Source organism: Peromyscus eremicus, chromosome 12 (genome assembly GCF_949786415.1).
Source record: "Peromyscus eremicus chromosome 12, PerEre_H2_v1, whole genome shotgun sequence".
Lineage (NCBI taxonomy): Eukaryota > Metazoa > Chordata > Mammalia > Rodentia > Cricetidae > Peromyscus > Peromyscus eremicus.
In genome coordinates this window covers 60,240,779-60,267,360 of record NC_081428.1, presented here as the reverse complement: position 1 = coordinate 60,267,360, position 26,582 = coordinate 60,240,779, and the positions used below count along the sequence as shown (strand labels likewise).

At 48.6% G+C, this 26,582-nt stretch overlaps 1 protein-coding gene across 1 annotated transcript in view; it reads right to left on the bottom strand.

Annotated features, from left to right (window-relative positions):
• The window catches only part of Kalrn (kalirin RhoGEF kinase), a 604,693-nt gene that overhangs the window by 15,162 nt on the left and 562,949 nt on the right, over positions 1–26,582 (bottom strand). Inside the window, exons 46-51 of the mRNA XM_059277711.1 lie at positions 26,373–26,544; positions 21,788–22,026; positions 19,867–20,132; positions 16,342–16,465; positions 15,209–15,268; positions 567–594 (exon numbers count right to left, since the gene is read on the bottom strand). Coding sequence (XP_059133694.1) covers positions 567–594; positions 15,209–15,268; positions 16,342–16,465; positions 19,867–20,132; positions 21,788–22,026; positions 26,373–26,544 — 889 coding nt within the window. The remainder of the gene's footprint in view (positions 1–566; positions 595–15,208; positions 15,269–16,341; positions 16,466–19,866; positions 20,133–21,787; positions 22,027–26,372; positions 26,545–26,582) is intronic.

Sequence of the window (26,582 nt, the reverse complement as noted above, 5' to 3'; positions counted from 1 at the left end):
CAATTGAATGGATACACATTCACATTACTCACAACAGATTTATAATGGTAGCCATTTTAGACGTAGTACTCTCACCCCCAGAGACGGACATCATGATTCCAATGACCCTCAGCCCTACCATTGTCTAATCAGTGTGAACTTCTCTTTATGAGAAACTCACTCTGTAGCCCAGGCCGGCCGCAAACTCAGAGAGATCCGCCTGCCTCTGTCTCCCAGTGCTGGGACTGAAGGCGTGCGCCACCACGGCCACCTTTGTGCCCCTCTATTTTACAGCAAAATTAGAAACAGGGCAGAAGAGGAGGAAGCTCCATGATGGCATAATGCAGAGGTGGCATTTGAGAACATTTTGCTATACAGTCTTTGGGCTTTAGGCAAATATATTTTTTCTTCACTTAGTCAAAACCCCCTTCACATGCTGCACTCTTTCACTTAACAGTTTATCTTAATTACCTCTCCTTGTCTATAAATACAGAAGCATATCACCATTACTCTAAGTCCCTACCTTAAAGCTAGATATAATTTAGCCAAGCCCCACATTCTCAATTCTATCCCCTTTAAAAACTCACCTTCTTGGATGAAATTTGGATTTAAGATCTGAAAAACACACACAAAAGAACAGAAAAATTGCTTGAGGCTTTCCAGCTAAGAGAAAATTATAGACTTTCCCGAGTCAAAAGCAAGGACTGGTTGGGGCAATGCCACCAGGAGCCCACCCTGTCCCTGGGCTGTTGTGGATGACCACAGTCACAGACACCCTCTTCGACACCAAAGGACACAGGATTACTTCCTGTCTAAGGTGGCCACTGGGCAGGCTGTGGCCACCGTCCTCCCTTCCTTCCTGTTGCCCTTTCTTCCACATCCCTCCCAGTCAACATGCCCTCAATCAATACCATAGCAACGGTTTCCCCCACAGATTTCTGGCAGAAACAAAAGACACGAGAGCGAGGCCGCGGGGGCACTGAAGTGAACCCCTTCCCCAGTGGTTTCCTCCCAGAGCTCCCCTTCCATCCCTATTTGGCATTAAGCAGAGCTTCCCTGCTTGAAGAAAAGCAATACAGCCCAACTGTCTCTCTGGTCCCAGTCCCACCTCTGTGGCCCTGGCCCCCACAGGGGATGGACAGACTCCTGACGTTTGTGCTACTCAAGGGAGCAAAGGAAGATTCAAGCCCATCAAATGATTTCTCGGGTTCCATGGCTGGTCTGAGGAGAAAGTGGCAGTCCACATAATGTGCCCTGCCTGCCCCCAGAACACCTGGATCGTCTAAAGGAGGCCACTCTAGCCTTCCTGGAAAGTTATCCATTCTCAAGAGGCTGCTCACTGTGGTCTGCCCCCACCCGCCGCTTTGTATCATCTCTCCCTAGTCACAGGCAAGCCCAGATCATAAGAATCTGGCTTGTGAAAAGGCTCAAGCTTTGGTAAAACGAGGAAGTTGTCACCTGTTTCGTTCTATGTGGCCGCAAGCTCGCTACTTAGTACTGATTAGTATTAATTTCCTTCACTATCAGATGGAAAAGAAATAACACCTAGTGTGCCTTGCTATCACAAAGATAAGTACAGTTTTATATGCCAAGTGCTAGCCTGGTGCTTGTTGAATTAGGAGGTCTCGATTTCTATTCAAAGATGTGATGTTCTAACTGCCTTGTTTGTGCTGAGAAGTTTGTGGTTAAGGCTGACCTCCACTACTCGGTCATGCAAAATTCTTTCCTTCCACCTGGGGTGGAAGACTCACTTGCCTTCCAGAAAGAAAAGCTCGCGGGTGGGTGGGGCTCCCAGTATCTGTCCCTGCCTCCCGTGAGCACACACAGTTTCTGTGCGTTCTCATACAGAGGGACGTGCAGGAGCCCTCTGGGAAGATGCCATTTACTGCTGGGGGTTCCACTTTGCACACTAACTGCCCATCGACACACAGGATTTCCGTGACATGGGCTGTAGGCACCCTGGCAATGCTAATTCTGGAACTGTGTGGATGGGGACTCGGGCTTATGCAGTCCCCTCTATTAGTCTGAAAATGGCCACTTCGAGAGGCACCCTGAGCTTAATTCAGTGGTCCCCACTCCTTGGCTGAGGTCGCTTGAAGACAGAGGTCAGCCAAGAGCTTCTGTATGGATTGGTGTGAAGTAGTGTGTAGGCGTTTAGAGCAGGGAAAGGTGTACTGGGGATTGTACCCACAGCCTTGCGCGTGTTCGGCAAGTGTGATGTCCTACAACTTTGTAAATTGATTTACTTGAAATTTTGATATAAGGCCTTACCGAAATGTTGAGGGCAGGCTTTGAACTAGGGCTTCTTCTGCCTCAGCTTTCTGAATAGCTGGGGTTACAGGCATGTGCCATTATGTCTGGCTGGCATTTAAAGTACACACACACACACACACACACACACACACACTCACACAATGTATTCATTCTTTGAGAACTGTATACATATATACAATGTATTTTGATCATATCACCCCACTCTCTCTTCAGCTCCTTCTAGAACTCCCTGCCATACCCCACTCCCAACTTCATCTCCTCTTTTCACAGGCCACTGAGTCCAATCAGTGTTGTCCACGTGCATGGGTCTGTGCAGGGCCGTCCTGGAGCGCAGGCAGACCACCAGGGGGCCATTTCCTGGGGAACCACCGACTCTTCCCTGCTTCAGCAGCCCTCAGTGGCCAAGGCTCAGCTAGGGCTGGGTTTCGAGCCTTTCTCCCGTCTATGTTGGCCATTTTGACTGGCTTGGTCACAGCCACCGCTGCTGTGAAATCATGAAGGCAAAGGCGCCGCGTGCCCAGAAAACACTTTTTATAGCCACTTCCCTCAATGGCCCTGATCATCTTTCTGTTTCTCTTCTGCGGTGTTCACTCGTGGGGGAGGGGCTGCGGTACAGAGTTCTCATTTAGGGTTGAGCACTCCACAGTTATTCCTGCTCAGAACTGTTACCAGCTGCGGGTCTCTGTATTAACTGTCCACTGCAGAAGCTCCCGGAAGTTAGGAGGGATAGCTCCCCCAACACCCTCCCCACCCCCCCCCTTTTTTTTTTTTTTTTTGGTTTTTCGAGACAGGGTTTCTCTGTGTAGTTTTGGTGCCTGTCCTGGATCTCACTCTGTAGACCAGGCTGGCCTCGAACTCACAGAGATCCGCTGGCTCTGCCTTCCAAGTGCTGGGATTAAAGGCGTGCGACACCACCGACCGTGCCCCGCCCCACACCCTTTTTTTTTAAGCCTCATTCAGGCAAATTACCAGGCAGCCTTGTTGAAGGACCAGTGGTGGATGATCCGGTCTGTGCAAAGAGACGGATCTTCCCTCTGCCAGGTTCCAGCCCCCGAGGCTTTTGTAGATGAGTGACACATGCAAGGATGTTGTAAGTAAAGCTATTGAGTCTCACACCTAAGAGACCCCTGTGTGAGAGGGATGCAAAACTTTACTCAGGGCGATCAATGAACTACGACAGCAGCACCACGGCACCAGCAGGGGGCGCGAAAGAGGTCGTTCATTAATCGGCCTGGCTTAGGTGAGGTAGGTGAACCCTGTCTGAGTCAGTTATTTGGCAGACAGAGAAGAGGCTAAGAATATTTCCAGATATTGATGGTGATTACTCAGAGCTTGGCTTATAGGAGGCTTTTCTTTCCACTTAAGAAGGACTGGCTGATCTGCGTGTGGTTCTGTGGACACAGAAATACGAAGATATAGGCCCTACTTTCAGTATTTATTATAACAGCATATAGTGTTTCTCTCCCCCCGCCCCCCCTTCCTGTCTCTCTTTTTCTTCCCCCTCTCCCCCAGGATATCGTTATGTAGCCCTGGCTATCCTGGAACTTGATATGTAGAACAGGCTGGCCTCGAACTCACAGAGATCTGCTTATCTCTGCCTTCCAAGTGCTGGTATTAAAGGCATGTGCCGCCACCACCACCACCCAGCTTGGCTGCTGTTCTTAAACAATGTGGGACTCAGTTGTCTGTAAATTGAGGATTGTAATGCCAGCATGGAAGGGTTGTTTGATGTCGGTAAAGATTTATGGAACCGACCCTTGGTTAGGTGGCGGTACCAGGAGGGAACAAGGTGGTCTGGCACACTGCCATCCGCAGGCCTCAGTACAGTGGGGGAAAGACGGGGTTCGGTGACATTCTAGGTTTATATACGGTAAGGACCAGCCCTCAACAGACAACGGAGCTCTGAACCCTGCTCCCTCCATTTCCCTGACTCAATCAGGACTCTGGGGGAGGAAGCCCCCTGAGGTTGCTGCCCAACAGACCCTTTGGTGGCCCAGATTCCCCAGAGAGAAGGCTATGAAGTCCCTGCCAGCAGTCTCATCGAGGGGACAAGGGAACACGTGGAAGGTATATTTCACATATACTTGAGGCACGAGATACGGAACCCAGGACTTTTGCACGCTAGGCAAGCACACCACCACGGAGCTACCTTCTCAGGTCCTCGTAAGAAAAGTTGAAGCGAGGCTTCAGAAGCCTGCACCGAGGCAGTACTTCTATGAGAACACACCCCAGCTGGCTGCAGAGAGGGTGTCTTACTCCTCTTTCTCATCATGGGAACCTAACTGTGTCACGGATGCTGGTGAATACACGCTCTGTTTAAGAAATGAGTATTCCTAATTAGGGTGTAGAATTAGTGGGAATGCTGGGGAGAAGCTTAACTGTAGGTTCTTTATCTGGTAATATCAGCCCTGACCTGGGCAGCTTTATCTAAGCGGTAGAAACTTCTCACCAACACCTCCCTGGGATCCCGCAAAGCCCTGGAGGAATACAGGGGCAGCATGACTGATCCCTATCTCCTAAATGAGACAGGGAAGTGAAGTGTAAGGTCCTACAGTGACAGAGGGCTGGCTATGGCCATCTTTGATTAGCTCAGCACTCTGTCCATCACAATGTGGAGTGCAGTGGGCGGTGCTTGGGGAAAGCGCTGCACTTTGTCGTTGATGTCAAAGGCACACCCGCTCAGCTGGCTACCTCTGTCCCATTTCCTTCCGGTCCTCTATAAACTTCCAGCAGCAACTAAGAAGCAGGGCAAGGTCCACACCAATGCTTTTGCTAGCTGTAACTGTGGACCACAGCCCCAGATGATTCTTTCCTTGTTCTCTCTGAAGCAAATCCAGGTATGGACAGGAGACGGCCATGACACTGTTCTCCCATGGTGGTCTACTTAGGACTTGTCTGTGGATCTCTACGGCTCCCAGGCCCATGACTGATTTGAGTAATCACCATCAATCATCTTCATTATTATTGCCTCCAAATTTAGCACAGAACTTGGCATGTGGTATTCTGTATTTGTCAAATCATTGACAATTTTTAGTGGTTGGGATTCTAATTAAGGGGGAGGTAAGATAAGAACATATCTTCCCCAGAAACTGGAAGCCTTTTGCTTTCTATAAATTGGGAATCCCACTGGTCAGTCCAAGTCCGTGATTCAGCCAGTCGGCGGTCTTCCTCTATGCTCTTTCAGAGGCTGGTACCTTGGGGCTTCTGGTCACAAGCTGCCGTGTGTCATAGCATCTTATCTGTACTGCATATGCTCACCAGCCACCAGGTTGCAGATGGCAACCCTTCTGTGTTTTATGTCCCTTCAACTGTTATCAATCACGGTGTTAAACACAGCCTCCTTTGTAGAATGGGTCAAAGCTTCTTTGAATCAGATTCACTGAGGTCACTCAATTACTGGACTGGAATTTGGGTCTCCTGACTGTCTTGTCTAGTGACCATTGTTGGTACACGCAGGGATCTGAGGTTCTTATCCTAAGTCTCAGATGTTTCTTATAATTGAATGTTCGCTTCTTTTCCTTACAAAGGTGGGCAGTCAGCATAAAGTGACGGATGGGAAGCCACGGAGAACAAAAATGTGAAATAGAAATGATGTTGTTCATACAAAATGCAGTCTTGCTCTGAGAGATGCAGAAGAGAAAATGCTGGGTAAAGTTGGGCGGTGGGGGTAGAGGCAGAGATGGAGTGCTGGGGTTCTGGTTTTATTTGAACAGCAGAGGGCAGCAGGTGATAGGGTTTCCTGAGGCCATAAGATTGAATCGCCAAAGCAGCTTAGTTCCTTCTGATGTTTTTCTTCAAAACGAACAGCAGCGAGGGCCAGGGGAAAATGTTACAGGTAAAACCAACCATGATTGAATAACAAACTGAGTTTGAAGAGAGCTGGAGCCTAGTTTTGCTTGCCAGTTAATGCCCAAGAGTCTGACTCCAAGAAAGAGGGAGCGACTCTGTCTGGAAAACCATTTGTCAACTGAAAATGACCTGGTCTCATTTTGTTCTAATCCCTCACCATCCAATCACAAAGTACACGCAAACAGCATACGAAGGATGCTAATGGATAAAGATGGCTGTAGGAAACTCAAACTGAATGCTCCGAACCATCTAGAGCTACTCCGAGTGAAACAAAATCCTCCACTCCACCCCTCCAAGCCTATCAGTTTTATGTTTGCTGCAAGTAAATCTGAGTGCAGGGAAGGAAGGGATTTAGTTAATATTTAGTTATTATTTCAATCTGACTACAACAGTTTTCCAATGTCCTTCTTTTTCTGTTTTTGTTTTTTTTTTTTTTTTTTTTTTTTTTTTTGTTTTTTTTTTTTTTTTTTTTTGAGAAGGGTTTCTCTGTGTAGTCCTGGCTGTCTGGAACTAGCTCTGTAGACCAGGCTGGCCTTGAATTAGATTCACCTACCTCTTTGCCTCCTGGGATTAAAGGCAGGCGCCACCACCACCCACCTCAACTCATTTTTTAAAAAGATTTATTTATGTTATGTATATTGATGTTTTGTTTGCACATACATCTGCAGACCAGGAGAGGGCCTCAGATCACACAGAAGGTTGTGAGCTGCCAAGTGGTTGCTGGGAATTGAACTCAAGACCTCTGGAAGAGCAGCCAGTGTTCTTAACCACTAAGCCATCTCTCCATCCCCTCAAATAATTTTTTTTTTTTTTGAGACAGGGTTTCTTTGTGTAGTTTTGGAGCCTGTCCTGGATCTTGCTCTGTAGCCCAGGCTGGCCTTGAACTCACAGAGATCCGCCTGGCTCTGCCTCCTGAGTGCTGGGATTAAAGGTGTGTGCCACCACCAGCTGGCTCAAATAATTTTTAAAAAGATTTATTATTATTATTTTTAAGTGTGTGTGTGTGTGTGTGTGTAATATGCATATGGATGTAGGTGCCCAAGAAGGTCAGAGGTATTAAATCCCCTGGAGCTGGAGTTACAGGAAGTTGTAAGCTGCCTGACATAGGTTCAAACTCCAGACCTGCCTCTCCAGCTCCCTACAAATCTTTTTTCAAATCATCTTTGCGGCTGGAGAACTTGGTCTGTCTATGTGGGATTGATTTCTTGGTTCTTTTTTTTTTTTTTCCCCCTGAGATTTGCTTTGTGAATCATTGAGGAATGCTCCCTGAGCTTGCAGGTGAACTTTGACAGTACGTGAATGCTCGTATGGAGAGGTAAATGGGAGTGGTGACTTTGTCTTTTCTAATGGTACACTCTTAGGGAAACTCCTAGGTCAATGGCATTTGTGCCCTTGTAAGTGTACGACATAATGAAATGGGCCAGGCCTTCAGACTAGGGTGAGGTGCCTCAGGACACACATGACTAAGAGCACAGTGAAAGATGCCAGCCCAAGAAACCAATTCAGACATTTCCAACTAATGTCAAATAGACTTAACCTCCCCGGCTGCAATGGCTATGCTCCTGAGTCACTGGGAAAGGGTGTGCCCAAAGCCCAGCGATTACCCCAGGAGTCAAGGGATTATAAAAGTTGTTGAAGAAGAAATTCTCCTCCTACAAGCAGATGTGCAACAAGGAAGGGCCTGAGCCTCTGCATCTAGACTTCCTGATGGACACACACAGGTCAAGGCGAGGAGGGCACAGGTCGATAGCAAGACCTGCCCTTCTGCCGGCTGAGTGATCTTACTTCCCTGAACCTGCTTTTTCTAAGAGACGTGATTGGTTTTGATTTGTTTTGTTTTGTTTTTCAAGACGGGGGTCTCTCTGTGTAGCCCTGGCTGTCCTGGAACTCAATTTTGACCAGGCTGGCCTCAAATTTAGAGATCCGCCTGCCTCTGCCACCTGAGTGATGGGATTAAAGGCGTGTGCCACCGTGCCTGGTGGCGGCACACTGAAAGGTGATTGTTAGTGCTTATTGTCAACTTGGATTGAGAAGTGCCTAGGAGATTTGGAAAGTACGACTCTAGCTGTGTCTGTGAGGGCATTGCCAGAGAGGATTAGTTAGGGTGGTGGTGGTTAGGGTAACCTGCTCTGAATGTGGATGGCACCATCCCATAGCCTGTTGGATGACAGACTGAATAAAAAGGAGACAAGGAAACAGCCCTCTAGTGTGGACATTCTCCATTTCTGTTTCCTGGCCGCCACGAGTGACTAGCCTGCTCTCCCACACTCTCCTGTGGCCACGGTCTTCAGCCTCATCTCCGACCCAGAGCATCAGGGCTGAAGGAACAATGGCAGAAACCCAGGAGCTGTGAGGCAAAGAAGTTCCTCCGTTTACATTAGTTTTTCTCGGGAACTTGGTCAGCGACAAAACCAGCCCAGATAAGCGACTGTGCCCTCCGCTGATGGTCAGACAGAGCACAGGATGGAGAGCTGACTTGCCTCAGCTAAGGTCCCTTCTTCAGTGGCAAACATCCATCAGTCCTTATAGGGAATCAGGACAAATCTGGGCAGGAGGAGCGTGTCTGGCTGCCAAATCCATCAGATACATTACAAAGCAAATGTTTTGTCGAAAAGAAGAGGAATGGGACACTCCACTTTCTTTCTCTTTAAAGAGTCCTTTTCATTGATTCTGTTATTAAAATACAAAAACAGGCTTCAGTGGAAACATACTGGCAATGCCAGAGGTCAGTCGCCCGACTGGGGTGTAGACGTTTCATCTGTGTGGCCAGGTTATTCTGAAGCCCTGACTCTGAGACGAGGATGCCAGAATGTCTTAGGCAGGAGCAAACAGGCTAGTTCTTCGAGGCTCGGGCAGCTGGGACCCAGGATTATGGTTTTTTTTTTTTTGGGGGGGGGGTGTTGTGTGTGCCAGCTCTGAACACTTACTCTGTTCCCAGAACTGAGTGGTCACTTCAGTTGCTATCCCTGCCACCACTCAACAGCAGACAGCATTCTTCCGCTTTGCCCTGTCATGGTCTCGGTGCTTTGGGAGGCAGACATGGTCCAGTCCCCTGACATTCCCCCTTAGATCTATGTGGTGTTCAGGATCTAAAGGCCCGCACACTAGGGAGTGTGAGCTGCCTGCAGAGAAACCCAGAGCTCAGGAAGCTCACTGGCCCAAGGCCACATAGTTGCCCGTATCCAGAGGCCAGGTTTTCTGACTCTGCTTTAGTCCCATTCCTTTGCGTGGCTTCTGTTTCCGTCATAGTTCAGCTCTGGGAAGCCAGGATCGGTGCAAAGGATAATCCGTTGGGTGAGCCAGACAGAACCACACACTCACACAGGGCGCCTGGAAGTGGAAGACAGGCCTTCTCGGCCCCCAGGACCTGCGCTTTAGATGAAAACCAACCCGGAAAGGGTATATTCTAAGCTGCCACAGGCTGGTGTGTGGTGGTGGGGATAACGGTCAGGGAAACCGAGCAACTGCCTCAGGGCATCTTCTTTTTAAATCAATGTGCATGTGTACACATACATGTTCACGAGCATGCACTTGCGTGTATGTGTGTGTGGAGGTCAGAGGTCAACACTGCGGGTCTTCCTTAATTATTCTCTACTTATTTCTGACGTGGGGTCTCTCGTGGAACTGAGAGCCCACTGATTCAGCTGGACTGGTTGCCCAGCAAACCCAGAGATCTTGTCTCTGTCTCCTCAGCTCTGGGGTTACTGGTGGATGCCACCGTGCCCACTTTTTTATGTGATGCGGGGGATCAAAACCTAGGTCCTCATGCGTGCATAGCACTTTCCTGACTGAGCCAGCCCCCTAGTCCTAGCTTCTATGTTTTGAACTGAAAATAACAGCTTAAAAATTATTTTATGGGTGTGCATGTTTGCCTGCATGCATGCGTGTGTGTGTGTGTGTGTGTGTGTGTGTGTGTGTGTGTGTGCGCCACATGCATGCCTGGTGCCCACAGAAGTCAGAAGAAGGCATCAGATCCCCTGGAACTGGAGTTATGGATGGCGGTGAGCCACCGTGTGGGTGCTGAGAATCAAACCCAGGTCCTCTGGATGAGCACCAAGTGCTCTTGACAGCCAAGCCATCTCTGCAGCCCCAAGTTAAACTTTCTGTACCTCAACTTCCTGTTTTAAAAAAAGTCCAAGAGCCAGGGAGATGGGAGGCGAGAAGGGGAGCTGTTGTTTGGTGGGCACACAGCATGTCTGCGATTATGGCAAAGCTCCAGGAATGAAGGGTGGGGATGGCTGCACAACATCGCGCAGGCATTTCCCGTCACTGAACTCCACACTTGCAATGGTAAGGATGCTGATTTAGGTTACAGCCGTTGTGAAGTGGTTCAAAGAGTCAACGAAAGCACAGACTCGCTCCAGCTTCGCAAAGCTCTGCTGGAAAGGCTCTTTTTACCTTGATTAGAAATAGCCTCCCCCGTTAACTTCCTTTTTTCAGGCGTCTTGGTTTGGCACCTCCAGGACCCTTCTCCACAGTGCTGAGGGCACTTATTAGCTCCCCTAAGCTCCAGAGCTGGCAATTGGCAGCTGAAAGAGACCAGAGTCTACAGTGGCTGCGGGGTGGGGGTGGGGTGGGGGGTGGGGAGTCTTTTTGGAATCACAGCTTCTCACTCTGATGGACTGACCTCTGCTAAGAGGGCCATGGAGCTTTATTAAAGAAATTAAAATGTGTGTAATTAATTAGGTTTGATGTAAGAGCTAGGCTGAGAATTCTGATCCTTGGAGATAAAGGCCCAAGTCTGGAAATGGGTTCAGACTTTTCACCCCCACTGAGTGATTCAGGCAGGGGGCAATGTGAGGTTGAGCAGCTGTGAAAACCCAGGAATGACCTCCCCAGCTTTCCAGAGGTGATATGGAATGTGGGGACCTCCTGGCATGGACTGTGAGTCCTAAGGGAAATCTAACCCTGACCAGAAAGGATTTATTAGACACAGGCCCCGGCTAGGGCCAGGTGCTGGGCCTGGATACTTGGGCCCTGGCTCTAGCCTGAAGTGTCATTGTAGAGATCGGGGTGGTCACGGGACTGAGGAATCTGGCAAGCAGCCAGATGGCTCTAAGCCTAGAAAAGGCCATCATCCGTCTAAGCTGTGTGTGTGTGTGTGTGTGTGTGTGTGTGTGTGTGAGAGAGAGAGAGAGAGAGAGAACGAGAGAACAGAGCTGTTCTCAAGAGACCCTAGTGTTTCATTTTTACCCTCATTTGGTGGTTTTTTTTGCATGTAAATTTCTTGCACATATAATGTTCCCTTCACTCCCTTCCCCCAAGAGTGCAAGGGAATGCTGAACTACAGGCATTCATTTTTAAAGCAATTCCCCATGTGGTGTGGTGACAGATGGAGAGATGGCCAGGCTGAGAGGGCAATGAAGGGACCTTGTGCCAGTCTTGCTGTGGCTGGTGGTATGGCCTGCAGTGCTGGGAGCGGGGTGTGTGTGTGTGTGTGTGTGTGTGTGTGTGTGTGTGTGCGTGTGTGCGTGTGACTATCCACAAGCATTGGTTGACAGGGGAAGGAAAGGAAAGACTTGGAATAGTAGTGCCAACAGCTTCCCTTAATGTAAGTGGCCAATTAAATCCAAGGATTCAGCGTGCCTTATTCTCCTCTTAAACTGCTTTCAAGGACAGCCTATGTCTTCTTAAAAGTACGGTGGCCAGACAAATAGATGCTTGGATAGGATGCATCTGGTGTAAAGGCCCCAGGAAACTGTCCCTTAAAGGAACACAGTCCCCTGTTGAGAGAAGGGAGAAGATGCTTTGGATGACGTCATTCCCGTGGAGGCAGATGAGTCTGTTCACAGTGTGCTCCGGGATGAACATGCTGCTGTCCGTCAGGTCAAGGGTGGTCAGTCAGCAGGGCGGGACTTCACACTGGGAGACCAGGCATGCAGCAAGCACCTGGGTGCACACTGCCAGGTTTTGGGGTCCCAGGCATGGAGGCTGAGTATAGACTAGAGGGAGCTACTGTTCAGCTCACTGAGACTAGAATACACTTTCAAAGGACAAGGTGAGGCTGGGCCCGGGGGACTTTGGAAACAGACCCCAAACTATCACCTTAGCAGCAAGAGGCCTTTTGGAGGAGGCGCCGCCACCCGGATTTCAACTGGTCTTTAGCACGCACTTCTAGCCATTTTCTTTGCTGCAATAAAGTTCCATTTTCCTATCCCTCATGCTTAGCGGCTTGAGGTTCCAGATCCTACTTGCTCTTTGTATCTGAAGTGGCTAAGCTCCCATCAGGATGACACATTCAGAAAGCACATGGACACTTGGACACACAGACAAGGGACAAGGGCTGTGGAGCAGCTGCTTTGGACACATTGGAACAACCAGCGTATTCACAGCTTCCAACCCCCCTGGAGGTGTGGGCTAGCTGAGCTGAGCTGTCTAGAGGCAGCTTTGTACCTCAATTAATGTATTTAAAAACTTTCTGGGGGTTGGGGATTTAGCTCAGTGGTAGAGCGCTTGCCTAGCAAATGCAAGGCCCTGGGTTCGGTCCTCAGCTCTGAAAATAAAAAAAAAAAAAAAAAAAGAATAAAAAAAATTAAAAAGAAAATTTTCTTTTCTCGTAGCAGCATGCTTTGGGGCTTTCTTCTGCAAGAATAGCCTTGGGCCGGGTGGTGGTGGCACATGCCTTTAATCCCAGCACTCGGGAGGCAGAGGCAGATGGATCTCCGTGAGTTCAAGGCCAGCCTGGGCTACAGAGTAAGTTCCAGGAAAGGCACAAAGCTACACAGAGAAACCCTGTCTCAAAAAAACAAAACAAAACAAAAAAAAGAATAGCCTTGGGTAGCCAGTAGCACCTCCCAGGGACCCATGCCACTCGGTTCACCAAGAGGATACCCAGTTTTGAATATTAGGAACCTTAAAAAGGGGTTCAACTTGCAAGCAGGGCTAAAGTGTGTGTGTGTGTGTGTGTGTGTGTGTGTGTGTGTGTGTGTGTGTGTGTGTGTGTTGTTCTTCTTATGTAAGTGTAGTACGGAGCATCTGACTAGACCAATTAACTTTCTCAGTGGATGACCACTGGCACATCCCTCTGTATCCACCTCTTCTTTCACAGAGTGGGAATGTCATTCTGGAACACAGATACCTGGCTCCTCCCCTCCCCCTGTCTGGCCTTCCTCTACATGCAGCCGACTCCTTCAGGACATGCCGGCAACATCTAGGCACGGTGATAAAGTGCCACCTGTATCTAAACACTGACAGGTGTGGGAACCATGCAAGCAGGTGCCTGTCTTAGGAAATGCAAGGAAAGCAGGGTCAGGACCCCTCCAGCTCCCTCATCTCTAAGACACATTTAAGGTATGAATGCAGTCACCACTTCCTCCCACATCAGAGTGCTTTACTGACCCACACCTGCCAGACTTGGCTCTGTGGCAGAGCCCACACCCACAGGGCACTGTTTTATTCTGGCAGAGCTCCCACTTTCAACCACCAGCCTCCCAGCTCAGTTCAACTCAGCTGGCTTCTCCCACAGCTGATTCACCCGCTCTTAGGCCGCACCGTCTCTCTTGGGTTTTTTAGTTGCTTTCGTAATGTGGTGGTGGGCTTCTTAGGGACTATGCCAAATAATAATAATAATAATAATAATAATAATAATAATAATAATAAACTACCTAGATAGGTGAAAAGTTTAGGGCTACACATAAGAAAGGGTTTGGGGGGAACCTACTCCTGTTGTTACGCTAAATGGACCTGTCACATGTCTTCTAAATATTTACATTTGTAGCCATGTTTGTAAGCTCTGGAGGCTGTGGAGGACTCCATATGGCTGTTGCTGTGGTTATCTGCACAAGATTGGGCCTGACAACGTTACATCAGGCAGCGGGAGGTGGGGACACATAAGGCCCTACTCCTGAGGAGTTATTGTCATTGCTGGGGTGGGGGTGGGGTTGCCCTTTTTCTTCAGGGGGGCAGTCACAGATAAGTTGCCCATGCTCCAGTAAATAACCCTGCACCCATGCTCGTCCGAGGAACCCTAACTAAACTCAGTGGGTATTTAAGAATAAACAAAAACTGTGAACATGAGAAGGCGACTTACTGGGGAAGGGGGGGTTCAGAGGGAGTGGGGGGGTGCTAAGAGTAATGGGGGTAGATGTGATAAAAATACACTATATACACGTGTGAAATTGTCAAAAATACATTTAGAAATTATTTTGCATTAGAGGAAATCTGTCATTTTCAAGCTAGTGCTAGGGAGGGGATACAGATCCCATCTAAATGACATTCCAAAATGTCTTTTGGAAACAGACATTTCAATGTACTCTGAAATGCCAGGGCAAGCTAGCTCACGCTTGCTCTGATTCTTCCAGGGTTTGTGAGTTTGTGTGGAAACCATGGGGGGGGGGCCAGGTTTCTAGAATTAGAGGCTTGGCAATGGATGTTCAAGATGGCAGGGTGCCGTTCCAACTCCCATACACACGCAGACCTGGGGCGTGGGAGAGCTCTGCCATGTGCCCCCCTCCCTGCCTCTAGACCAAGGCTCCAGGAGAGAGGTGTTAGGTGGGCTCTTCACTTGGTAGCCATAGCCACTGGCCCTGGGCCCTGGGAGTGGGCAAAGGAATGCCTTAGAGCTAATCCTTTCTTGCTTTGTTCTTAACCAGGAGCACAGAGTAGCTGGGAGCCGGGTCACCCAGGAAAACCATAGAGCACTGAAGGACTAGAGCCCAGTAGATCAAGAGGAAGAGGAAAGGGAACAGGGGAGGAGGAAAGAAAATAGAGGAACCCACAAAGAGAAAAACAACCAAACCAAACCACCCAGTGCCTCTTACCCTCCAGCTGTGAACCAACTCTCAGTGACGGCTGTTTTCTGTGTTTCAGATAATAAAGCTGGACATTTTCTACACAAAGCCAAAGCTTCTCATGAAGGAAATATTAGGCAAGTTTTCAAGAGAAGCACAAGGTTTGGTTTTTAAAAAGATACCAAAGTAGAGTTTCCTACCCCAACAGAGGTGAATTTAGTTTGTGCTTTGTTTTGCTTTAGTTTGGATGGGACGCCCTGCGATTCCCCTGACATTACAGGAGCGTGACCCATCCTGGACTCGAGCAAGGTCCCTGTTACAGAACACAGTGGACAAGGCAATCACTGTAGGAAATAGGACAACATAACTGCTTCTACCTCCATACTAGTATTAGGGTCAAGATCGTCACATTCTGACTCCTCGGAACTGTTCGTCTCCTTGGTTGGCAGCATGAAGAGGGGAGGAGAAAGAGAACACAGTTAGAACGCAGTAGTCCAGCTAGAGGAAGAATGTCAGAGAAGCATGGGCATGGGAAACCGGGCAGAGAAACAACCGGGGACGTTTCGGGTGGAGTGTGGGTCGTCATGGCAGCAGCATGCTTCCGCAGGGACGGTGGACGCCTGCTTATCACACCACAAGGAGCAATGGGGGGAGGGGGACAGAATGAAGCATGAGTGCTGGACTTAAACTGTCTTCGGCGAGGCTGGGCTTTCCAATTTCTTTTCCCCAAAAAAGGATGGCGGTGAATAGATTTTGGTAGCTCTTTTGCTTGGGAAGGGCAAAGCACCTATGAGGAATCAGTGCGTGATTGTTCATTGTCTCCAAGGTAAAGCATTTCAGAGGGGTCACCTAAACAAGGCAGGTCACACCCACATTGTTTACAGATGGGAGAAACCATGGGTCTGCCATGCTCATGGCTGGTGAGTTCAAATTAGCAGATAATTAAAAAAAAAACAACAACCAGGGCTTTACCAGTGTGCCTCCCTGTTCTTTCCACGCACAGCGGGAATGTAAGGGAATTGCTTAAAGGTGATGTTGTGGACTCTGGGGAAAAGAAATGAAACTTTACTAAGGACACGAGGGCCCTTAAGTGCCAAACCGCTGCCTTCACAAGATCAGGGGTTTGGAGGGTAACCCTGTAACCTGAATGTGTTCCTAAACCTAGGCTACTGAGTTGGGTAGCTTTGAGAAGTTTAAGTATGGACCAAGCATCTTGCATTTCTAAGGAGAGAATGCTGCAGATAATTTTGCAGTAAAACATCTGCTTAATCATAAAAGAAAAGGAAACAAGAGGTACTTACTTGAATTGAAGGTGCCAGGAGAAATAAAAAAATAAAAAAAAAAACAAATTGATCTTGCATGCAAAATCCTGCTAAACTACTCCCCCTTGGGTCCCCACGCTGGGCAGTAGATAAATAAGTAATCAATCCCCACCCACCAAAACGGCCTGTGAGAATGCCTTAAGGTGGGAGGAGATGAGAGGGACCCAGTTCCGGAATACCTTACTCACTTTAACAGAGACTTTGTTGCCCAGAATATCCTTGGGTTTACGAGGCCCTGTGGCTTCATTTTTACCCGTGTTCTCCACTTCTGCCCGCTTTCTCATGCGTAGAGTATGCCATGAACATGACTTCCTGTTGTACCAAAAAATGCACCAATCAAAATGGCAGGATAGGGCAGAGTGAGGTGGTGGGTGGGCTCACCACCATTGTCTATCAGATGAGATGCTCCAGTGAAGCCTGCTCCAGGGCCCCAGACCTTCTGTGCCAGCTCCGGTGGTGGCTGGGGCTGACGTCACCTCCAACTGGAAGTGAGGGTGAACTTCTGACCCTTCCTGAAAGGTATACCAGGTAAAGTGCAGCATTTGGGGAAAAAAATGGGTACCGGGTCACCAAACCCACGAAGATTTTTGATCGTCTGATGAAGCCTTCAAGGATTGGGGTGGTGTTTTGATAAGGGCATAGTGGAGCGGGGAGGATGGAAGGGGTAAGATAAAGGAAATATATTTCATTCTGTACAAACAAGCCATAATACCGCCTATGTAAATAAGGCCCAACAGAATGATTTTGAGGTGCTTATTTTGTTATTTGTATCTGGGGCATGGCACTCTCAAGTACTGGGGAGCTGCCAGGGTTTCTGAGGAAGCTGCCTTAGTAAGCGGATGCATACCCCTCACGTATCTGGATACTTGAGGGCAAGGGTTCATTCAGTCTGTGTCCTCAGTGTTTGTGACTACAGGGCTCTGCCAGCTAGGAAAAGGTGCCAGAGTTCCCCTGTTGGAACAAGGCCCAGTGTGTGCTCCCAGCGAGGTGACAGTGGTAATGCTCTCTCACACCACCCTGACCTCTATCCCGCTTGGGGTCTGGGCGCTACTTCACAGCGAGCCACAGAAGTCGGGCCCAGAGCAGAGCCCTGGCGTCCCACCTCTGTCAGAGTCAAGGACAGCAAAGGCCAAGACCCAAGCAGCATCAGGGGCCCGAGCGGCAGCTGTGTGTCATGGTCACAGGGTCTGCATGAAATTAGTTCTTGCATGGACTGCGTGCGGCCTGTGTTCCCCGGGCTGTGTTTCCTGGTTAAATACGGGGCTCCGCAGACAGGGCTTGAGGAAGAGAGCCTTCCTGAAGGGAGAGGCAGGGAGATTTAGGAGGAAAAGACTGTAAACTGTACTAGCCAGCCCCTCCTCCACAGCACTCCAGAGCCACCAGGAGTCTAAGGAACCCGAGGCAAGTGTTCTAGAACATTTGTCCCCTAACTTACAGCCTCAACAATTAACCGGAAGAGGCAAACACCACCGCAATTGTGTTCATGCATGTTGTGGGAAGTGGGGTCCTTCCGAAGGCCAGAAGCTCTTCAGGACTCCCCAGAGCACCTGGCTCCAGCACCTCTAACCCAGTGAGAATCAGACATAGTGACCCTAGAAGGTATCACTCTTGAATGCAGACTTTTGTCTCTTATCTTTTATTCCCAAATCCATGTCCCTGGCTCCCCTGGGACTATCAGGGAGGCAGGAAGGTCCCTGCTGAAAAGAATTCCAGGGCGGAAGGTACTGTGTGTATGTCTGCGCACATGTGGGGCTTATGCCTGGTTATTGCCACCCTCTGGGCTCTGCAGGGTGCTTGGTGAGAAAAAAGAGATGTTAAAAATAGTGTCCAGAGGAGCACAAGTGGCCGGAGAGGTTCAATTTCAAACTCTTCTTCCCAGAAGAACACGTCACCGTGGTTTGGGGACCTTCCATCTCTTGGCCACAAGCCCAGTGACTGATGTGGACACAGTTTTTCTGTGACATTTATCCTGTAGGCATCGTTACCAATTCTGATCCCTGTGGCCATGCAGGCCCAGGGAAGGAAGAGTGAGTGGTCTCTGCTGAGAAACACTAACACCACATTCAGTCAGTTGCTCATCTCCAGCGCCACCAATCCTTGTGAAACTCTGGCTGGCAAGGAACCCAAGTGGCTAGTGGGTGCATCTATCTGTCCTGTTTGTCCCTTTACCCCGCCGACCAAGACATCCAAAGGTGAGGAGGAAGGTGGCCCAGTGCCTGGGTAACAAGAGCCCTGCCCATTAAGAGCTACCTCAATGAGATTCCTCTATGTCAGGGCTCTGCGGCCTTTTCCTGAAATACGCATCTCTAGACTAAAACAGCCTGGGTCTGTTTCACCGCGGGGCCACTTCTGATTTCTGTGGTCACCTGGAGAGGCCAGGTGACATCAGCAGCTTCTAGTTCCTGACAGAGGAGGGCCAAAGCAGGGCAGTTCTGCTGGTGTCCCTGCTCTGTCCCCTCATGGTAGTTCCTTGGACCCTCCCACGGGGTGAGCATCAAGCATGGAGAGCTGTGAGAAAAGCAGGCTAACACCGCCCTACGCTAGTCACCCGTCGACATCAGCACCGCAAGGCCACCCTGTTGCTGGGAACCCTCCGGATTGCGTTGACTTTCTATCATTCCCCTTTGCTGAAGTCAGAGAAAACCCAGAGGGGGGTGTTTAGAGGAAAGGGCAGGGTCCAAGATTTAGCAACAAAGGCACTTTTTATACAGGAAAAAGCTGCCAGTGTAGTTAGTCAACCAACCCGTAAAATATAGAAAAGAAAGGAAAAAAAAATCATTTTCACACTCAAAAGTCTGAGAATAATGAGATGGGGAGAAAGGGTCCACTAGCCTTTCACGTCATTAAAACATGCTCATGGTGAAAATTTATTTTACATATTTAAAATAGTACATTTAAAATTATTAGTTACATTACAGGTTCAATGATAAACATTGTGGCTCCTCATTTATATTGCACAACCTGACTTCATCCATATGGGTTTCTTTAAATAGTGCAAAATGCTTTATACAGGAATGTGTTCAGAAGGGTTTCTGCAGCCAAAATAAGGAAAAGAAATATCTTACAAATTACCATGAACATATATTAAAGTGACAGGGGAGGAGAGAAATAAAAATAAAAATAGTTACAATCTGTACAGAGGAATTGCCATGGACAACCAAAAAAAAAAAAAGAAAAAAAAATTCCCTCTCTTTTGGGAGAAGCAGCAGGCTCTGGCCTGTCCAGGCCTGGCATTTGTGCTAAGGTTGTTTTGGGGTGTCATTCAAAAAATATATATATATATATATCAGTAACTTCATACAATATAAATAGAAGTCCAGTCCAGTGAGTCCCGTGGTGGGTCAAATGTAGCAACGGAAGGCAAGTCTTTTGTCACCTAGGGTTTCAGTAGGGTTCTTTTCTTAACGAGTGGAGGGAAAAAAGAAGGGGAAAAATGAACAGAAAATTATAAATGAAAGGGAAAGAAAATTCACCATCACCACCATCACCACCACCACCGTGACCCCAGAGCAATCTAGCCTGGACACCCCCCGAGCTACAAGCAGCTCCCTTACATCACTCACACCCTGATCCCACCGGCGTCATCATGAACCAGCAGCAATGATTCTCTACTGTATTTGCATTTTGTGTTCTTTTGGTTTTGATTTTTTGTTTGTTTGTTTGTTTTAAATCCACATACTTCTGTCCCGGGAAGCCATGGAGGAGGCACTTACTTGATGTTCCCGTCACTATTCTCCGCCGCCGCCGCTGTGGCTTTGGTGAGTGGGGCCAGGATGCTACCCGGGACCCAGCCTTCTGCTGCTGGAGAATGGTCGCTGGCAGGCTGGTACACCAGGCACATGTTCTGCTGGTTGACGGCGAGGACCTGGACCACCTCACCTTGGCTCACGCAGATTTCGTTCTCCTTCAGTGCATAGTAATCTTTGATCACAACCATGGATGAGGTCGAGGTGCCGTTGCAGCCTCCCCGGTCATTCTGCTAGGAGACGGGCAGAAGGCACACAAACACAAGGATGGTTCACACAGGCTTGCTCTGCACCCCATGGCACGGCCAACGGCCAGACGGCCCACTGGCAGGATACAGAGCAAGCAGAACATTCCTGAGTGAGGACATTTTCATGAACATGCTCTGAAAGCACATTTTATAGCAATACAGTATTATAACCAAAGCGAACGGCTTCAGATGATGCTCAGGGAAAGCTATGGACACACATCCAACCTGGGAAGCTCCTTCCTAGCATGCAGCCTTCCTGATGGCATCCTCTTGCTGATGGCAGGAAGAACCTGTTATCAGCACAGGGACATATAAGCACTTGGGCAGAGTGAGGTCAGGGCAAAGGTCAGGTCAGGGGTCATAATCATCCTCTATGGAAAGAACATAGACCCTGGGATGCTACATTTTCCCCTCTTTTTTGAGACCTCACTTGACATGTAATCCAGGACCTTGGACTTGTGATCCTTGCACCTCAGCCTCTCCAAGTGCTGGGATCACAGGCATGCACCACCATGCCCAGCTCACTTCTGTATCCTTTTAAGAAGCATCACTTGCCTGTGCACCTCATCCTGACCCTCTCTGACACAGGAGTAAGAATAAGGCCCTGGGCTACCCTGCAAAACAGAATTCCTGACGTCTTCCCACCGCTGTACTTATTAATACAGGAGGTGCTGCCCACGTGACCTCGTCATGCGAGTCTATACCCGGGCAGCTGTGTCTAGACAGACCTGTAACTCCCCAGGAGGCCAGGTTGCCTCCTAAGGCATGGTGAGAGCCAGAAAATCTTCCATATGGCTGACAAAATGCCAAAGTGACTTCAACTGATTCACACGGGCAGGGTTTTTCTAGGGCAGAAAATTATTTCAGGTGATATGATGAAATAGGTGGGGTTGGTTACCGTATTACAGGACTGAACTTACACATGAACCATTCATTTGAACAAAATCGGCATCAACTAACGATTTGGGAAAAGAACCATGCCTATAAAATCGGACCACGTAGGTTAAGAAATGCAGGTGTTCCAATTCCTAAGACCTAAGGAGTTCTGGAGAATACTTAGCCCTGATGGGCAAAATCTCTAAGGTTTAAATAGTGAGTGAAGTTCAGAGCTTGGAGTAGAAACCAAGTCACCTGATTTCTAACCCAGCATTTTCCCATTTCTCTCCTGACCACACTGTGGTTTAGGATCCCGCCAGCTGTGCAGACCCAGCTGTGCAGGCCGTCTGTGGTACAATGGCCCTCAGGGTTGTTTGAAGTATGGCCTATGGAGCAGGTGCTCATCAATGATCTGCTTCCTCTTGCTACATCAGCCAATGGAGGGCGACCTTCCTTCTGCAGGTGCTGATGCACATCACTGTTAGATGGGGCTGTCTCTTTCTAATATGGAAAACAGGAGCTGTGGTTCCCATTGGCACACGAATCCTCCACATTTAGATGCTAACAGTCCTTTGACACAGTGCCCCAGCCAGAGGAAACTGGCCTCAGTGAATTACAAGGGGAGAAAGAAAAAATAAGTGAGATTCGATTACACTTAATGGATTGCTCCTGCTACGATCATCAACAGGGAGATAGGCTGTTTCCTAAAGTGACCGCTGAGGTCTTCGAGGTGGTAAGGGGATGCGTAACAAGCTGTCACTTACCTTGCTGGCTTCAAACTTATCCCCAGGCTGGTGGTGGTCGAACCCTGGACTGCCATTGGAGGTAGATATCTTCAGGGGTGGCAGAGGCGGGTTGTAGCTGGAGCCCTTGGGGGGCTTCTCTGAGCCCACAGGGACAGAAGAGTAGGGTCTGGGGCTGGCTTGTGGAACCCGAGGGGGCTGGGAGCGGACCACAGCTGTGCCCCTTTCCTTCCGCTGATACTCAATGGGTGACTGTAGTGCTGCAGGGTGAGAAGAGTGAGTTACTCCACCTTCAGGAATCCCACAGGGATGCGGAGGCCTGCCAGGTACCAGCATTTATGCTAGACTCTGTGTGTGTGTGTGTGTGTGTGTGTGTGTGTGTGTGTGTGTGTGTGTGTATTTAAAGAGCTTCAGAAGGGGGCTGGCTGTCACTCTGACATTTAAATCTGCCAGGAGGAAGCACGTGTGAAGCCTTGGGAATAGGTAGCACTCAGAATACGTGAGTGCCGGGTCACAGGTCTCTGTGGAAGAGGAAGGGACAAAACAGGGAAGGGAGATGGGGTGCATGGTATCTAGACGGTTCAGTGAAGCGAGGCTGTCACTCTGAAGAAGCTGAAACGTGGCTGTATTGAATAAACTTAAAAGTTCAAAATTCAGATTCCACCACTGAGGTGCATGTGGGGACCACAGCAAACAGATTTAAAAGGATCAGGCCGAAGGCGTCCCATCTCACTCAGAGGCCATTTTGAGGCCAAAGCCAAACCAGAGCTAAACGGATGTGGTGCGAGGGGCGAGCCTAGCTGGGAAATGACTGAGAGAATGGAAGCAGCAGGTGAGAGCCAAGGAAAAGGCAGAATGAAGGCTTGGAGGGGAAGGCGTGAGTTCTGCTTCGCTTTACTGGGTCTAAGATTCAAAGTTCCAGGTCTAAGCATTAAAGAGGTACAGCCAGAAAAAGCCACCATGGTAGACCCCTGTCTGAAGGAGTTTCAGGGCAGGCACAATCAGGGCATTTTTATCAGTGTTTACTGCAACAACAATTTAAGAGTGGGTTACCCTCTGCGGCCCAGTGTACACTGATGGGTGCAGCATGCATTTCAGTAGACTGGACAGGGTCACACACTCCTTTCTAATCGGGTCTCGGGAGGGAAGATTGGCACTCCTTTCTAATCAGGTCTCAGGAGGGATGCCTGCACACGTGTCTGTAAGCAGAAACCCGGTCCTGTTCTCTTACTGCATCCTCTTCTCGAGTGTATCAAAATATACAGCTGGCCTGCCAGAGCACAGCCCCCAGGGCTCCTGGGGAGGATTCCGTGGGCCTCCACTATGTGGGTAATGATTACCTCGTTCCGTGCTTTTTCCATCATTCACTATAATTAAGAGGAAGGGCTATTGGGACCATGTAAAATCTGAATCATTGACTGGGCTGAAAGCAGTGTGCTTCCAAGTTTACACACATCCCAGAACGTTTACGTACTTTCTTGCTAAGTAAAATGGGGTTGAGAACTCTACCCATGACACAGAATTGGGGAGCTACCTGGTTATGTGCAGTAACTGCTCTCAAGCACTGGAGAATACTGTTTTATTCAATAAACTAGGAAGGCTTGGCCTGCAATCTTCCACTGGCCTTAATTCTTAGTTCTTGAGATCAGAAAGTCCCTCTTTCACTCAATCCCGCCTCAGTTTCCTGATTATCGCAGTTACAGACATGTACCACCATGTCTGCTCAAAACGTGGGCATTACTAACGGTGAGTTTTTGTCTTTTGGATTCTGGTTCTTACTACTGGTCACCCGCCTGGCTGCCCCCCTCCCTCCCTCCTCCGCCCTCCCTCCCTCCCTCCCTCCCTCCCTCTCTCCCTCCCTCCCTCCCTAGGGAGCACAGCACGAATGTCTCCTGTGGCAACTGTATGGAAGAACCAGCTCTGAAGTCACCTACTAACGCCTACTGCTTTGCTTAGACAGGTTTCTTAATGGCTCCAAGTCTGTCTTTCCTCATCAAAGCAGGATGCTAACATAGCCACCACAGTGTGTTAATGTGGGGATTAAAGGTAAAGAAACAGATAAAATGCTTAGTTTAACTCCTGATGCAGAGAGGGAGTGAACACATGGGAGTCGCTATTGTTCATTTATTTCTGGTTTCAGCTTATTATTTATTATTTTACTTTAGGTCTGAAGTCATGAGTTTAAAAATCCTCATTCCCACTTCCATACCAGAAATCTTTCATAGAATGAAATTTAAAATCTATTTTACATATGCACATATTTTGCATTAAATCACACTAGCAACAAGCTGTGTTTATTCAAAGTTGCATATTCAGAAATTGTAAGCCATATAGATTTCAATTCTAACCTGTGTTGTTTAACTGTCAATGTTTTAGAATAAAAAAGGAACCTGGGAGCTCTTAGGGTTTCACACCTTTTCCAGTTGGGAACACGGCTCCTAAATACTCTCTGTAAGCTTGAAGCAGCATTGAACTTCCATGTTCTGTCATTAAAAGTCATGGGACCTTAAGCCGGGCAGTGATGACGCACACCTTTAATCCCAGCACTACAGAGCAGAGGCAGATGGACTTGGAGGCCAGCCTGGTCTACATAGTGAGTTCTAGGACAGCCAAGGCTACACAGAGAAACCCTGTCTCATTAAAAAAAAAGGAAAGAAAAAAGTCATGGGATCCTGTTCATATTCCTTCTCTTATTTAATACCCAGGAAACTTTTTTTTTTTTTTTTTTTTTAAGATAACGGGGCTTGAACTCAGAATCTCACAAGTGCATGCTAAGCAAGTACTCAACCACTGAGCTATGTCCCAGCCCTGACCTTTTGTTTTAAGATGGAAACATTGTGTTACACTCCTTACCATGGAGAAAAGGGACACAGCAGGATGGCAGGCCTGTCCTGTGGTAGATGTAGAGTAGGTGGCCTGTCCTGAGGTAGGTGTAATGTAGGTAGGCCATGCTATCTTGAGGTAGGTGTAGTTAGTGTAGGGAGGCCATGCCGTCCTGTGGCAGTACTGCTTGCCCACTCATACACTCTAGCATGGGCAGAACAGATCTAACTCCAAAGTCTCCTTTTCATAAAAAAAAAAGGAGCTGAGTGAGGAGGTACAGAGAAGCATCGCATCTCACCCAAGGTCCTCAGCACCTCTCACCTTTCCCCATCACCCCAGGTCCTCAGCTAGGATGGCACCTCTCACCTTTCCCTATCACTCAAGGTCCTCAGCTTGGACGGCACCTCTCACCTTTCCCCATAGCATTCAGTTCCATGCCAGACACCCGGTAAATGCTGTGTTCACATCCCCTGAAAGAGTCTAGAAATGGCACTGGCAGGGAGCCAGACCAAGGGTGGGCCTGTGAGGGTAATGTGTACTTGTGCGAGTACACATGGCCATGTGTACATCTCAATAGAGGTAAGACGTACATCCCAAGGTGGTCCAGTGTTACGGGCACCTACACGTTTGAGTATCCATGGGAACACAAAGGGCATATACCATAGTCCTTGGCACTGTACTCGTAAGAAGAGATGGGGCACCTGGGGTAGTCTTGTGGGCACGCACAAACATATGTAGTGGGACATGTGGCTGTGAGTACAGATCTCAGTTCGGGCAAGAAGAGGTGATACACCTGAAAGTCATGTCCTGTGTGCCTATGTATGTATGCTTGCATGTTTGTATATATCCAGGTATGTGCTCATGGGACTGTTCAGTCATTGTACTATTGGTTCCATTTTTGCCTACAATTTCAGGCTCCGGCTCAGTAGAGCAGTAAGTACTACCTTCCCGCTGTCCATCTCCACTCACACACCGAGCAGAAGGTGGACAGCAGGGGCCAAAGGGAAACACAAGCAAGGTAGCAAGTCTACGTCACCTTTGTTTGGTTTTTTGGGTTTTTTGAGACAGGGTTTCTCTGTGTAGCCGTGGCCGTCCTGGAACTCTCTCTGTAGACCAGGCTGGCCTCGAACTCACAGAACTCTGCCTGCCTCTGCCTCCTGAGTCCTGGGATTAAAGACGTGCGCCACCACCTCTTATGGATGCCTGTGGGGTCCACATTATCTGAGTAACCACCAGTTTGTTACTGGTGGGACGTTGGGGTACCACTGAGGTAGGTTTAGCGACTGTCTTATTTGAAAGGGGCAAGGTCAGCTAGACGGGTAGCTTAGGCAGGCCCTCACCTGTTGGGAAAAGAGGAAGGACTTGAGAACCGTTTTACCAAACTCTTAGTTATCTCTAGCTAATCCTAGAGAGCCTGTGAGAGTAGCAGCCACCAGCTACAAGGTGAGAGACCAAGAATCCCACAATCGCCTGCCTGTCTTCTAATCTCCCCCAAATTACTACCAGCTGACCATGGGGACCGCGAAGACATACATACATGATACCCTGTGGACAAATACCCCTTCGATTAAAAGCATATAGGGCTTCTTTCTCACACCTATGTTCCATTTATGTCTTCAAGTTAAGAGGCTTCTGAAGTTGTCTCTAACTATATGAGGTTGGAGACCAGACAGAATGTGCTCTGGCCTCCCAAGTCTCCATGAACTTAGACCCAAAGATGCTCAGGGAGGGGTAGGGTCCCTGACATGGCCTTGCTTCAGAAGCAGGCCTAGCATGCACGTACCACTGAGGAAGTCCCTCTGGGTTTCTAGGACTTGATTGATGTCCTGCACCCAGGCCTGCTGGATGTCCGCATTGGCAGCCTGCAGAATGACCCTCTCTGAAGTCTCCCTGTTCATGAGCGCGAACTTGCAAGGGTCACTGTTGACATTTTCCTCCAGGACCAAGTAATTCATCTGAAACGAAGCCAGTTCATCCTGTTCATACTTAAGGA